This window comes from Thalassophryne amazonica, chromosome 9 (assembly GCF_902500255.1).
Source record: "Thalassophryne amazonica chromosome 9, fThaAma1.1, whole genome shotgun sequence".
NCBI lineage: Eukaryota > Metazoa > Chordata > Actinopteri > Batrachoidiformes > Batrachoididae > Thalassophryne > Thalassophryne amazonica.
The window spans coordinates 78738677-78753258 of NC_047111.1; the positions used below are offsets into that span (position 1 = coordinate 78738677).

Below are 14582 nucleotides of genomic sequence, written 5' to 3' on the forward strand. Positions count from 1 at the left end.
GCCTAAATATGGTTCATACAGTATGTGGTGCTGTTACAAAGCATTTCATCGAGCTCTTTCCCCGACAGACCTGTACTTTTGTCATAGAGAAATGTTTGACTCTTTTGATTCAGTAGAGAGGTGCTGCTGGTGTACTCATACTTTGGCTTTTAATTCTACCCCCCCCCCCCCCCCACCGTGACTTTTGTCTGTTTTTATATTTATTTTGTTTATAAGTCGTCGTATAGTTACGTGTAACTAGACTTCTATGGGACGTAAATTATTGTTTTGTATACAGAACTGTACAAAGCGTTTAGATGTAAACACTTGCTGAAAAATTAACTCTGGACTGTGTTGTTATGGATGTACTTCATTGTATTTGTTATAAAAGATAATAAAAGCAAAGTATTTTAGGTGTGTCTTTTAATTTGCTCATATGGCACTGGATTTGGAAACGTACCAAAGCATGTTTTGGATGTTACATTATAATCTGATTGTTTTGTACCATAGTTCAGGGAAAAAAATATTAAGGGATTAGGACTGCATGTTTTGGCACACGATGACCAGGGCAGAATGTTAGGCAGCAGGACACTCGCCTGGAAAAGAAAGAACAAAGCTTTAGTGAGTAAAGCCACTTGTAGGTTCATTATGATCTCAAAAGTAGCTGTCTAATGGTCAGAGTTGTTTTATAAAATAATTTAACAGTATTATCTTCAAAGGGTGCAATTATACTTTTTCTAGCATCACTGCACATTATTTATTTAACATATTGCAAGATGTTTGACCCAACAGCAGGATGGTGCAACAGTGTCCTTTCCTACAATCTTAAATAAATCATGATCTACAGCGCACACAGCTGGACAATTTAATGCGACAGCTTCTGTCTCATTTTCAAGTCGAATTTTAATTTTCCCTCAAGTAACTTTGCAAAACCTGACTTTGAGCCCCAAATTGTTGCTGTTTTAAATCTCAGTTTCACACAAAGGCTCTCATTAGATCAGAAACATACCATTTTTGGGAAGAACAGCAATGTTTTCAGGCAAGATGCCGGTCTTGAGGGAGAATATCCTGAACTTTTCCAGCACATCAGAACTGAGCTCTGCTCCACGGCCTGTAAAACCATCTGATTAATCCATTCAAAACTTAACACTGGTTTCCAAACCTGGTTCTTGGGTGTCTGTGCTCCATATTTTCCATCTACCAGCTGTATCCTGCTTTGATGATCTAAATCGTAATTTACAGAATCAGTCCTTACATGGTGCACAATATTCATGGCACTTTATTCAAATGGTCAGTTTCTCAGTAAAATTTATGCAGGATATTGCACCCTCAAACATTGCTACAGTGCAATGAAAAAAGTGCCCACACATTTCTGTTACAATGAAATGCTTCATGGTGAACTGGAAATTTGTGAAAAATGCTTGAAATCTCAGTTAAGTACTTATGTTGGGTAGAGTTAAATGACAAAGGTAGTTATTTATATGTGCCGTTGAAATTGGCACAACATAAATGAGATTAAGATAAAAATCAAATGAATAACATAAATGCAGTCAAAAATGGAAATTCCTAAACATGGTGGCTTAGTGATTCACACTATTGCCATAGTGAAAATGTCCTGGGTTTGCTTCCTTCCTGGTCCTTTCTGTGTGGAGTTTGCATGTTCCCGCCGGTTGCTCCGACCTCTTCCCACTCTCAAAGACATACCAGTTTGGTGAATTGGAAACTTTAAAATGGACCATGATTGTCAGTCTATCTCCATAAACTTTAATGAGATAAGTGGGTTTGGAAGATTGTGTGTGTGTATATATATATATATAAATATATATATATATATATATTTAGTAGTGTTCAGAATAATAGTAGTGCTATGTGACTAAAAAGATTAATCCAGGTTTTGAGTATATTTCTTATTGTTACATGGGAAACAAGGTACCAGTAGATTCTCACAAATCCAACAAGACCAAGCATTCATGATATGCACACTCTTAAGGCTATGAAATTGGGCTATTAGTAAAAAAAAAAAAAGTAGAAAAGGGGGTGTTCACAATAATAGTAGCATCTGCTGTTGATGCTACAAACTCAGAACTATTATGTTCAAACTGCTTTTTTAGCAATCCTGTGAATCACTAAACTAGTATTTAGTTGTATAACCACAGTTTTTCATGATTTCTTCACATCTGCGAGGCATTAATTTTGTTGATTTGGAACCAAGATTTTGCTCGTTTACTAGTGTGCTTGGGGTCATTGTCTTGTTGAAACACCCATTTCAAGGGCATGTCTTCAGCATAAGGCAACATGACCTCTTCAAGTATTTTGACATATCCAAACTGATCCATGATACCTGGTATGCGATATATAGGCCCAACACCATAGTAGGAGAACACAAAATATTCCTCCATTTTTCTTTAGACCAGTTGATGTGTTCTTTGACAAATTTTAACCTCTTCTGCACATCTTTTATTTAACAGAGGGACTTTGCGGGGGATTCTTGCAAATAAATTAGCTTCACACAGGCGTCTTCTAACTGTCACAGCACTTACAGGTAACTCCAGACTGTCTTTGATCATCCTGGAGCTGATCAATGGGTGAGACTTTGCCATTCTGGTTATTCTTCTGTCTGTTTTTTTTTTTTTTTTTTGTCCATTTTAAAGCATTGGAGGTCATTGTATAGATGAACAGCCTATAATTCTTTGCAATGTCTTGAACGTCCCATTCTCCCATTATAGTTAATTTTATAGTTAATTTTTCACCCACCTGAAAACTGTCCAGGCCAGCTTTTTATCTGTTAAGAGGCAGATTTTGTAGGATGAGGGACAATAACTTCCATAACTGCAGCATAGCTGGGCAAGCTGCTGCTGATTGCTAATTCAGTACCCTCGTGTCCTGGCTACTCAACCTCCAATGTTTCCCATGCATACAATTGATAGCATGATTAGTAATGTCAAACCATTGGTTTGTGTATTATGCTAGATGAATTCTCCCTACTACATATAGGTACTTGTGCACTATTTGTTTGCCCAGCAAATGTATTTCTGGTTCCTTTGTAACCCACTGTGCATTCAGGAAGCATAAAGTAGTCATAAATAAAATACCTTAGAATACCCTGGTTTTTACATAAACCGGCCAACCACTGAAGACGGCAAGCTCATTTTCCCATAATGCCTTTTAGCATGTGTGTCTGTAAATGCTCAGACATTCAAAAAGGTGGTGTTAATTTCAAGTAACTTGTCTGGAATTAGTTGGTTTAAATTTTTAACCATAAGTCAAAACTGCCTTGCTGTGCATGTCTCCTGTGAATATGTCTGCAAGACTGCATGGCTGTGAAAATAAATGTTTTTTCCTTCTCTTTCTTTGTGTCTGGTAGGCAGGTCTTCTCTGCTGGCAAAGGATTGAGCTCTACCTCTCATAGCTGTCTGTCTGCTACAAAACGTAACTAAAACATATGATTTCAGGTTTTACAAATGTTTTTAACTGTTAAGCTTTTTTCACTATGCCTGCAAAAAGATGTTAGTGGTCTAAAAGTTATCGGAACTAAGTTTACTCACTCACCACTCACTCATCTTCACCCACTTTTCTGGGTTTGGATCGCGGGTGCAGCAGCTCCAGCAGGGGACCCCAGGCTTCCCTTTCCTGTGCCGCGGACTCCTCCAAGATGGACAGGCCTGGAAAACCTCCCTAGAGAGGCACCCAGGAGGCATCCTTACCAGATGCCCGAACCATCTCAGCTGGCTCCTTTCAGCACGAAGGTGCAGTGACTCTACTTCATGCTCCCCACGGACGTTTAATGGAAGTTAATTGGTCCGCTGAGAGTTTTCAAAGTTAGCTGAAAATCTAATGAGCTAACAAAAAAAGCTTTGCTAATTAGTGGATTAGCAGAACTGTGCCCACAACTGGCCTGAAGTACATTTAATGATTAGGAAAAAAAAACAGACGTTGATGACAGTGCATTTTGGGTTGAGCTTTCCTCTGTCAATCAATCAATCAATCAATTTTTTTATATAGCGCCAAATCACAACAAACAGTTGCCCCAAGGCGCTTTATATTGTAAGGCAAGGCCATACAATAATTATGTAAAACCCCAACGGTCAAAACGACCCCCTGTGAGCAAGCACTTGGCTACAGTGGGAAGGAAAAACTCCCTTTTAACAGGAAGAAACCTCCAGCAGAACCAGGCTCAGGGAGGGGCAGTCTTCTGCTGGGACTGGTTGGGGCTGAGGGAGAGAACCAGGAAAAAGACATGCTGTGGAGGAGAGCAGAGATCGATCACTAATGATTAAATGCAGAGTGGTGCATACAGAGCAAAAAGAGAAAGAAACAGTACATCATGGGAACCCCCCAGCAGTCTACGTCTATAGCAGCATAACTAAGGGATGGTTCAGGGTCACCTGATCCAGCCCTAACTATAAGCTTTAGCAAAAAGGAAAGTTTTAAGCCTAATCTTAAAAGTAGAGAGGGTGTCTGTCTCCCTGATCTGAATTGGGAGCTGGTTCCACAGGAGAGGAGCCTGAAAGCTGAAGGCTCTGCCTCCCATTCTACTCTTACAAACCCTAGGAACTACAAGTAAGCCTGCAGTCTGAGAGCGAAGCGCTCTATTGGGGTGATATGGTACTACGAGGTCCCTAAGATAAGATGGGACCTGATTATTCAAAACCTTGTAAGTAAGAAGAAGAATTTTAAATTCTATTCTAGAATTAACAGGAAGCCAATGAAGAGAGGCCAATATGGGTGAGATATGCTCTCTCCTTCTAGTCCCCGTCAGTACTCTAGCTCCAGCATTTTGAATTAACTGAAGGCTTTTTAGGGAACTTTTAGGACAACCTGATAATAATGAATTACAATAGTCCAGCCTAGAGGAAATAAATGCATGAATTAGTTTTTCAGCATCACTCTGAGACAAGACCTTTCTGATTTTAGAGATATTGCGTAAATGCAAAAAAGCAGTCCTACATATTTGTTTAATATGCGCTTTGAATGACATATCCTGATCAAAAATGACTCCAAGATTTCTCACAGTATTACTAGAGGTCAGGGTAATGCCATCCAGAGTAAGGATCTGGTTAGACACCATGTTTCTAAGATTTGTGGGGCCAAGTACAATAACTTCAGTTTTATCTGAGTTTAAAAGCAGGAAATTAGAGGTCATCCATGTCTTTATGTCTGTAAGACAATCCTGCAGTTTAGCTAATTGGTGTGTGTCCTCTGGCTTCATGGATAGATAAAGCTGGGTATCATCTGCGTAACAATGAAAATTTAAGCAATACCGTCTAATAATACTGCCTAAGGGAAGCATGTATAAAGTGAATAAAATTGGTCCTAGCACAGAACCTTGTGGAACTCCATAATTAACTTCAGTCTGTGAAGAAGATTCCCCATTTACATGAACAAATTGTAATCTATTAGACAAATATGATTCAAACCACCGCAGCACAGTGCCTTTAATACCTATGGCATGCTCTAATCTCTGTAATAAAATTTTATGGTCAACAGTATCAAAAGCAGCACTGAGGTCTAACAGAACAAGCACAGAGATGAGTCCACTGTCCGAGGCCATAAGAAGATCATTTGTAACCTTCACTAATGCTGTTTCTGTACTATGATGAATTCTAAAACCTGACTGAAACTCTTCAAATAGACCATTCCTCTGCAGATGATCAGTTAGCTGTTTTACAACTACCCTTTCAATAATTTTTGAGAGAAAAGGAAGGTTGGAGATTGGCCTATAATTAGCTAAGATAGCTGGGTCAAGTGATGGCTTTTTAAGTAATGGTTTAATTACTGCCACCTTAAAAGCCTGTGGTACATAGCCAACTAACAAAGATAGATTGATCATATTTAAGATCGAAGCATTAAATAATGGTAGGGCTTCCTTGAGCAGCCTGGTAGGAATGGGGTCTAATAAACATGTTGATGGTTTGGATGAAGTAACTAATGAAAATAACTCAGACAGAACAATCGGAGAGAAAGAGTCTAACCAAATACCGGCATCACTGAAAGCAGCCAAAGATAACGATACGTCTTTGGGATGGTTATGAGTAATTTTTTCTCTAATAGTTAAAATTTTGTTAGCAAAGAAAGTCATGAAGTCATTACTAGTTAAAGTTAATGGAATACTCAGCTCAATAGAGCTCTGACTCTTTGTCAGCCTGGCTACAGTGCTGAAAAGAAACCTGGGGTTGTTCTTATTTTCTTCAATTAGTGATGAGTAGAAAGATGTCCTAGCTTTACGGAGGGCTTTTTTATAGAGCAACAGACTCTTTTTCCAGGCTAAGTGAAGATCTTCTAAATTAGTGAGACGCCATTTCCTCTCCAACTTATGGGTTATCTGCTTTAAGCTATGAGTTTGTGAGTTATACCACGGAGTCAGGCACTTCTGATTTAAAGCTCTCTTTTTTAGAGGAGCTACAGCATCCAAAGTTGTCTTCAATGAGGATGTAAAACTATTGACGAGATACTCTATCTCACTTACAGAGTTTAGGTAGCTACTCTGCACTGTGTTGGTATATGGCATTAGAGAACATAAAGAAGGAATCATATCCTTAAACCTAGTTACAGCGCTTTCTGAAAGACTTCTAGTGTAATGAAACTTATTCCCCACTGCTGGGTAGTCCATCAGAGTAAATGTAAATGTTATTAAGAAATGATCAGACAGAAGGGAGTTTTCAGGGAATACTGTTAAGTCTTCTATTTCCATACCATAAGTCAGAACAAGATTTAAGATATGATTAAAGTGGTGGGTGGACTCATTTACTTTTTGAGCAAAGCCAATAGAGTCTAATAATAGATTAAATGCAGTGTTGAGGCTGTCATTCTCAGCATCTGTGTGGATGTTAAAATCGCCCACTATAATTATCTTATCTGAGCTAAGCACTAAGTCAGACAAAAGGTCTGAAAATTCACAGTAACGACCAGGTGGACGATAGATAATAACAAATAAAACTGGTTTTTGGGACTTCCAATTTGGATGGACAAGACTAAGAGTCAAGCTTTCAAATGAATTAAAGCTCTGTCTGGGTTTTTGATTAATTAATAAGCTGGAATGGAAGATTGCTGCTAATCCTCCGCCTCGGCCCGTGCTACGAGCGTTCTGGCAGTTAGTGTGACTCGGGGGTGTTGACTCATTTAAACTAACATATTCATCCTGCTGTAACCAGGTTTCTGTAAGGCAGAATAAATCAATATGTTGATCAATTATTATATCATTTACTAACAGGGACTTAGAAGAGAGAGACCTAATGTTTAATAGACCACATTTAACTGTTTTAGTCTGTGGTGCAGTTGAAGGTGCTATATTATTTTTCTTTTTGAATTTTTATGCTTAAATAGATTTTTGCTGGTTATTGGTAGTCTGGGAGCAGACACCGTCTCTACGGGGATGGGGTAATGAGGGGATGGCAGGGGGAGAGAAGCTGCAGAGAGGTGTGTAAGACTACAACTCTGCTTCCTGGTCCCAACCCTGGATAGTCACGGTTTGGAGGATTTAAGAAAATTGGCCAGATTTCTAGAAATGAGAGCTGCTCCATCCAAAGTGGGATGGATGCCGTCTCTCCTAACAAGACCAGGTTTTCCCCAGAAGCTTTGCCAATTATCTATGCAGTCGGGAGACTAGCTGCCTAGTCTAGCTTCCCTGAAAGTAACTTGAGAGCAAGCTGCAGTGTTGAATTTCATTCAGTTGTTCAGTACAAACGATGCAGTGGGCTGTGATCCATGCTGTCTTTCATTAGCTAAGCTATGAATATTAGTATTGTTAGTTTATGTAAAGTGATTCAGTGTGTCAACATATTTGTGTGGGTCTGTCTGCATCCAGAGGCATGTTGAGTGGGCCTCTTTGGAAATCAAAATTCAAGTGATAAATTCAAGACTAATTCTCAGAGTGGCTATTCCAGGTTTTAGGACTATGGAGCTGTCTCTAACACAGATGTTTTGATTGAGTGTTCATGTGTCAGAGCTGGTGATTTGTATTTTTTTTAATCAGCTAAAAGTGGATAATATGAAGGGCAGCAAGGCCCATGAACCAGGATTATAATCATTGCGTGACAGTAACCACGACTGTGCTGAAATGTGATTCATGGGTCAGAGAGGAGGTACACAGGTGATGTTGTCTTTACCGTATAGCTTGTTGATAATGGTGGGAACGCCCCCTTTGGTGCTGATCATGTGAATCATGGCATACTTGTTGTACTTCACTTCAACTATGGTCATCTCATTTTCACTGCCCCAGCCTGAGAAACGAACAGATTGAGTCACCTGATGGTTACAGTGTGGAATTAGCATTCATTCCTGAACATGTTCATTTGTGTGTGTGTGTGTGTGTGTGTGTGTGTGTGTTGGGGGGTTACTCACGTTGACTTGTGTATGTGAACTTTCCAGGAACATCGGCCTTCTTTGCCATGCTGTTTATTCTCCAACACGATCCACCAGGGCTGCAAGAGACAAGAGTGTTAAAAGCTAATATGTGTCACTTCAGCTTCTAATGTGAACGTAGCCTCTCTGTGGCTGTCTGTCCTCTTAGACTCACGTGAGGCCGGCATACGATATGTTCAAGTCTCCGTCTGCAGTTGGCGTGATCTTGGCCGTGCCCATCTTCATGCTGGATCGGTGGTTGATAAACCACTGGGCATTCGTGGCAAAGCCAATCAGGAACCACTTCCCTGTCACCTGTTGGACACACCGAAGGCAAAAAATGTCAATAGTGGGGTTCAAAATGTCTTCCTATCCACTACAGTTGCATGTAGGTGGGATTTTACGTTAAACAGCCAAAGGTTCCCTCAGTCCTGACTCTGTACACAGTCTATGTATGTAGAGGTTCTCTTGCTATAAATAAAATCTAGACCTGAAACAGTTTGTTTTAGACTTCTGTGACATATGTCACAGAACTCCATATCGGGATACCTGATAATTAAATCATTATGATTTGTATGCATGCCATCACAGTTCACTTTAGTCAGACTGGGCTCATGTGAAGCTGCACAGTTTGCATCTTACCTGCTGCACATTGAAGTCTGGTTGTGGAGCTATTTCTGAGGACACCGTGCAGGCGCACAGCACTGCTCCCAGCACTGCCAGCAGTGCAGTCATTACTGCAGAAATAACGAGCAAGGAGAGCCTGGATGATGATCTGCCGGTCTGGCGTTGAAGGTCTGCTTTATATAGTGGAGCAGGAAGCTGCAGAAACCCTTGTGGTGACCTTTGCCTCCCTGCCAGCACTGATCTCACCTCAGTCAGTGATGAATGAAGTGAATGCATTCTGCAGGATTTTCAATCAGGACAAACATGCAACAAAACTACAGTAGCAGCAGAAAAAGATGATATCCTGATGGGTGCATGATTATACTGAAGTAGTTGCTAATGGATTTAGGCAGTAAACACATCAGCAGGCTGCCCTCCAGTTCTTTCTGTACGAGACCACAGAATTAAATTCACCTGTCAGCAGTTCCAACAGTACAACACAACCGCCCTATGTATAGTAATGTGGGGACCCAAACATGGAACACAAGCTCATCAGTGTGGCATCTACTGTAAAATATCATTTTGGATCATGATTGCAAGCAGGAATCTCCACACACTCCAGTAAAAAAAACAAACAGAAAACGTCTTTCCTGAAGAGTATTGTCCATCACAAAGTGGCTTTCTGAAATGCTTTAATTCCCATCACCATATGGCTAACCTGGTCATGTTAGTGCCCACCACCGCGGCTATGCATTCATGTTCTTACCTGGATTTTTCAGGAATAAAGTTTTTTTCTTTTTTTTTTTTTTTTTAATAATTGCTTCCATGAAATAATGAAAATTGGTAGTTAATTTAGATCCAGTATTCTGGGGCAGCTTCCTGCTGCATGATCCAGGTTTCTGAGTCATGTACCTCGGCAAAAAAAAAAGAGGAACCTGTCTCTATAAATAAATACAAAATAATAATAATAATAAAAAACTCAATGGCACTTCAGGACTGTGATAGACTGGTGTCCTATCCATGGTGTACCCTGCCTCCGCCCCCTATGACTGCTGGGATAGACTCCAGCCCCTGACCCTTGACCGGAGTAAGCTGGTTTAGAAAATGAATCTGTCTTGGCTTGTTCAATTTTCACACTTTCAAAGTGCAAAGATTCCTTCTTTATACACATACCCAGAAACCTACAGAACCAACCTGGGTTCGAGTTGGGTGCTTGTTTATTTTTGTGAATTGTTGTTCTTTGGTGTTACTGTAAAGCACGTTGCACACCATCTGCCTGTTGTAAAAGGCTTTGATTGATGCACCCAATCCATTCCAATCTTCAATTCAAAACAAGCCATCTATATGGCATATCCAGTTGGTGGCAACCCCTTGGCATTGTCCCCTTGCTGTTGTCCTTAGATCTGGCATCTGCACCATGGAGCAGGCTTAGGGAAACAGACCACATGGATACAGTGCTTCCAGAAAATATTCACAGCTCTTCACTTTTTTTTTTTTTTTTTTTTTTTTTTTTTTTTTTACAGTTTGTTATGTTACAGCCTTATTCCAAAATGGATGAAATTCTTTTTTTTCCTCATAATTCTACACACAATACCCCATAATGACATTGTGAAAAAAGTTTTTTAAAGTTTTTTGCAAATTTATTAAGAATTAAAAAAACCTAAGAAAGCAACTAAGAAACTGCCATGAAGCTCAAACTTGAGCTCAGGTGGATCCTGTTCCACTAATAATCTTTGAAATGTTTCTACAGCTTATTTGGAGTCCACCTGGAGTAAATTCAGTTGATTGGATAACTCCTCCAGAGTGCTCTTGACCTCAGACTGGGGTGACAGTTCATCTTTCAGCGAGACAATGACTCTAAACACACAGCCAAGATATCACAGGAGTGGCTTCAGGACAACTCTGTGAATGTCCTTGAGTGGCCCAGCCAGAGCCCAAACCTGAATCCAACTTAACATCTCTGGAGAGATCTGAAAATGGCTGTGCACCGATGCTCCCCATCCAACCTGATGGAGCTTGAGAGGTGCTGCAAAGAGGAATGGACAAAACTGCCCAAAGATAGGTGCATCAAGCTTGTGACATCATATTCAAGAAGACTTGAGGCTGTAACTGCAGCCAAAGATGCATCAACAAAGTAGTGAGCAAAGGGTGTGAATACTTATGTACGTGATACCTGGTATTATACTTACATGGGTCAGTCTTTCCTGCATGACATTATGAAGCCCATGCTCATGACCCACCACCATGTGACTTCCAGGAACTCCATACTGCAGTTAATGTAGAATGGAATGCCACTTCACAGAGGTGAGACAAAGTCACCAGCAAGTCATTCTCAAGTCATGAATAGGCTACAACCCCTGGCAAAAATTATGGAATCATCGGCCTCGGAGGATGTTCATTCAGTTGTTTAATTTTGTAGAAAAAAAGCAGATCACAGACATGACACAAAACTAAAGTCATTTCAAATGGCAACTTTCTGGCTTTAAGAAACACTATAAGAAATCAAGAAAAAAAGATTGTGGCAGTCAGTAACGGTTACTTTTTTAGACCAAGCAGAGGAAAAAAATATGGAATCACTCAATTCTGAGGAAAAAATTATGGAATCACCCTGTAAATTTTCATCCCAAAAACTAACACCTGCATCATATCAGATCTGCTCGTTAGTCTGCATCTAAAAAGGAGTGAACACACTTTGGAGAGCTGTTGCACCAAGTGGACAGACATGAATCATGGCTCCAACACAAGAGATGTCAATTGAAACAAAGGAGAGGATTATCAAACTCTTAAAAGAGAGTAAATCATCACGCAATGTTGCAAAAGATGTTGGTTGTTCACAGTCAGCTGTGTCTAAACTCTGGACCAAATACAAACAACATGGGAAGGTTGTTAAAGGCAAACATACTGGTAGACCAAGGAAGACATCAAAGCATCAAGACAGAAAACTTAAAGCAATATGTCTCAAAAATCGAAAAATGTACAACAAAACAAATGAAGAACGAATGGGAGGAAACTGGAGTCAACGTCTGTGACCGAACTGTAAGAAACCGCCTAAAGGAAATGGGATTTACATACAGAAAAGCTAAACGAAAGGCATCATTAACACCTAAACAGAAAAAAACAAGGTTACAGTGGGCTAAGGAAAAGCAATTGTGGACTGTGGATGACTGGATGAAAGTCATATTCAGTGATGAATCTCGAATCTGCATTGGGCAAGGTGATGATGCTGGAACTTTTGTTTGGTGCCTTTCCAATGAGATTTATAAAGAAGACTGCCTGAAGAGAACATGTAAATTTCCACAGTCATTGATGATATGGGGCTGCATGTCAGGTAAAGGCACTGGGGAGATGGCTGTTATTACATCATCAATAAATGCACAAGTTTACTTTGATATTTTGGACACTTTTCTTATCCCATCAATTGAAAGGATGTTTGGGGATGATGAAATCATTTTTTAAGATGATAATGCATCTTGCCATAGAGCAAAAACTGTGAAAACATTCCTTGCAAAAAGACACATAGGGTCAATGTCATGGCCTGCAAATAGTCCGGATCTTAGTCCAATTGAAAATCTTTGGTGGAAGTTGAAGAAAATGGTCCATGACAAGGCTCCAACCTGCAAAGCTGATCTGGCAACAGCAATCAGAGAAAGTTGGAGCCAGATTGATGAAGAGTACTGTTTGTCACTCATTAAGTCCATGCCTCAGAGACTGCAAGCTGTTATAAAAGCCAGAGGTGGTGCAACAAAATACTAGTGATGTGTTGGAGCATTCTTTTGTTTTTCATGATTCCATAATTTTTTCCTCAGAATTGAGTGAGTCCATATTTTTTTCCCTCTGCTTGGTCTAAAAAAGTAACCATTACTGACTGCCACAATTTTTTTTTCCTGATTTCTTATAGTGTGTTGTGGGCTGGGGTGTTTGGCTGGCTTTGTTTTTTTTTTCTGTTTCTCCCACCAGGTGGTATGCATTCAGGACTGAGTGGCTGACGTGGGGCTGAGTTTGAGGACCTCACCCTGATCACCTGTGGCTTATCACGTGCAGTTCATCAGGACTCACAGCTGTGGTGCACCTGTCTTGATCAGGGCATGTTGCATTTAAACCTGGAATACACAGTGTGTATTTGCCAGAGACTCGACTTTGTGACCAGACGTGTGAGATCGACGTTGGGAGAACAATCGCACCATTATGGACGCAGAGACCGCTCCAGGTTTGACGCCACGGTCTGTGAAAGAGGATTGGGTTAGGTCTCACGCTCTTCAGCACACTTCCTGAGGTATTTTGGTTTTTGTGACTTTCATGAAGTAAAGTCAGTAAATTTGGTGTCCCTCACACCTTGTTATATTGAGCTGTTATGCTATGCTAATCGTCTAAATCAGCTTCTACTGCAGTGGAGTTTTGAACTGAGTTGTTCCGTGCCTGCGGGGAGAGAAGCTGATTTTACATTTAGGCCAGGAAGTGTTTTGCTGATTGTGTGCACCTTTGAGCTATCTCTCTGTGTGGAGAGTGTTGGACTCACCTTACGGTTTCTTCTTTCACAGACTCGGTTTGTCGCGGCCACCTGGGGGGTGTCGGCGTGGTCCTTGGGTCCAGAATTGTTGTGGCTCTGGTCCTTTTGCGCTGCTGGGAGCGCGCCGTTTTTCCACCTCGCCAGACCGTTGACTTTTGGGTTATTATCACTTAATACACTGTTAATTAAAACTTGTTTTCCTTTGAACCGTGCTCTGCTTCTTTTATGCTGGGTCCTGTCAAACGCTGGGTCGGTTCTCCGCCCGCGTCCAACACATAACATAGTGTTTCTTAAAGCCAGAAAGTTGCCATTTGAAATGACTTTAGTTTTGTGTCATGTCTGTGATCTGCTTTTTTTTCTTGTATATACAACCCCTGGCAAAAATTATGGAATCACTGGCCTCAGAGGATGTTCATTCAGTTGTTTAATTTTGTAGAAAAAAGCAGATCACAGACATGACACAAAACTAAAGTCATTTCAAATGGCAACTTTCTGGCTTTAAGAAATCAAGAAAAAAAAGATTGTGACAGTCAGTAACGGTTACTTTTTTAGACCAAGCAGAGGAAAAAAATATGGAATCACTCAATTCTGAGGAATAAATTATGGAATCACCCTGTAAATTTTCATCCCCCAAACTAACACCTGCATCAAATCAGATCTGCTCGTTGACATTGACCCTATGTGTCTTTTTGCAAGGAATGTTTTCAGTTTTTGCTCTATGGCAAGATGCATTATCATCTTGAAAAATGATTTAATCATCCCCAAACATCCTTTCAATTGTCCAAAATATCAACGTAAACTTGTGCATTTATTTATGATGTAATAACAGCCATCTCCCCAGTGCCTTTACCTGACATGCAGCCCCATATCATCAATGACTGTGGAAATTTACATGTTCTCTTCAGGCAGTCATCTTTATAAATCTCATTGGAACGGCACCAAACAAAAGTTCCAGCATCATCACCTCGCCCAATGCAGATTCGAGATTCATCACTGAATATGACTTTCATCCAGTCATCCACAGTCCATGATTGCTTTTCCTTAGCCCATTGTAACCTTGTTTTTTTCTGTTTAGGTGTTAATGATGGCTTTCGTTTAGCTTTTCTGTATGTAAATCCCATTTCCTTTAGGCAGTTTAGGCGGTTTCTTA

The 14582-nt window shown here is 40.2% G+C and overlaps 1 protein-coding gene across 1 annotated transcript; it reads right to left on the reverse strand.

Moving 5' to 3' along the window:
• Positions 1-166: 166 nt before the first annotated feature.
• zgc:153704 (uncharacterized protein LOC767759 homolog) lies at positions 167-9117 on the reverse strand. Its single transcript, XM_034178501.1, has 6 exons — positions 8962-9117; positions 8495-8634; positions 8320-8399; positions 8085-8198; positions 989-1090; positions 167-575 (listed from the first exon to the last, which is right to left on the reverse strand). Exons 1-6 carry the CDS (start codon positions 9052-9054, stop codon positions 556-558), a joined length of 549 nt encoding a protein of 182 aa, XP_034034392.1. The 5' UTR covers positions 9055-9117; the 3' UTR covers positions 167-555.
• Between the last annotated feature and the right edge of the window lie 5465 nt (positions 9118-14582).

Coding starts and splice junctions, on each gene's coding strand:
- zgc:153704 (XM_034178501.1), bottom strand. CDS start 9,054: ATGACTGCACTGCTGGCAGTGCTGGGAGCAGTGCTGTGCGCCTGCACG. Junction 8,199..8,319: donor GTTCACATACACAAGTCAAC/GTGAGTAACCCC, acceptor TTCGTTTCTCAG/GCTGGGGCAGTGAAAATGAG. Junction 1,091..8,084: donor CATTATCAACAAGCTATACG/GTAAAGACAACA, acceptor ATGGTTTTACAG/GCCGTGGAGCAGAGCTCAGT.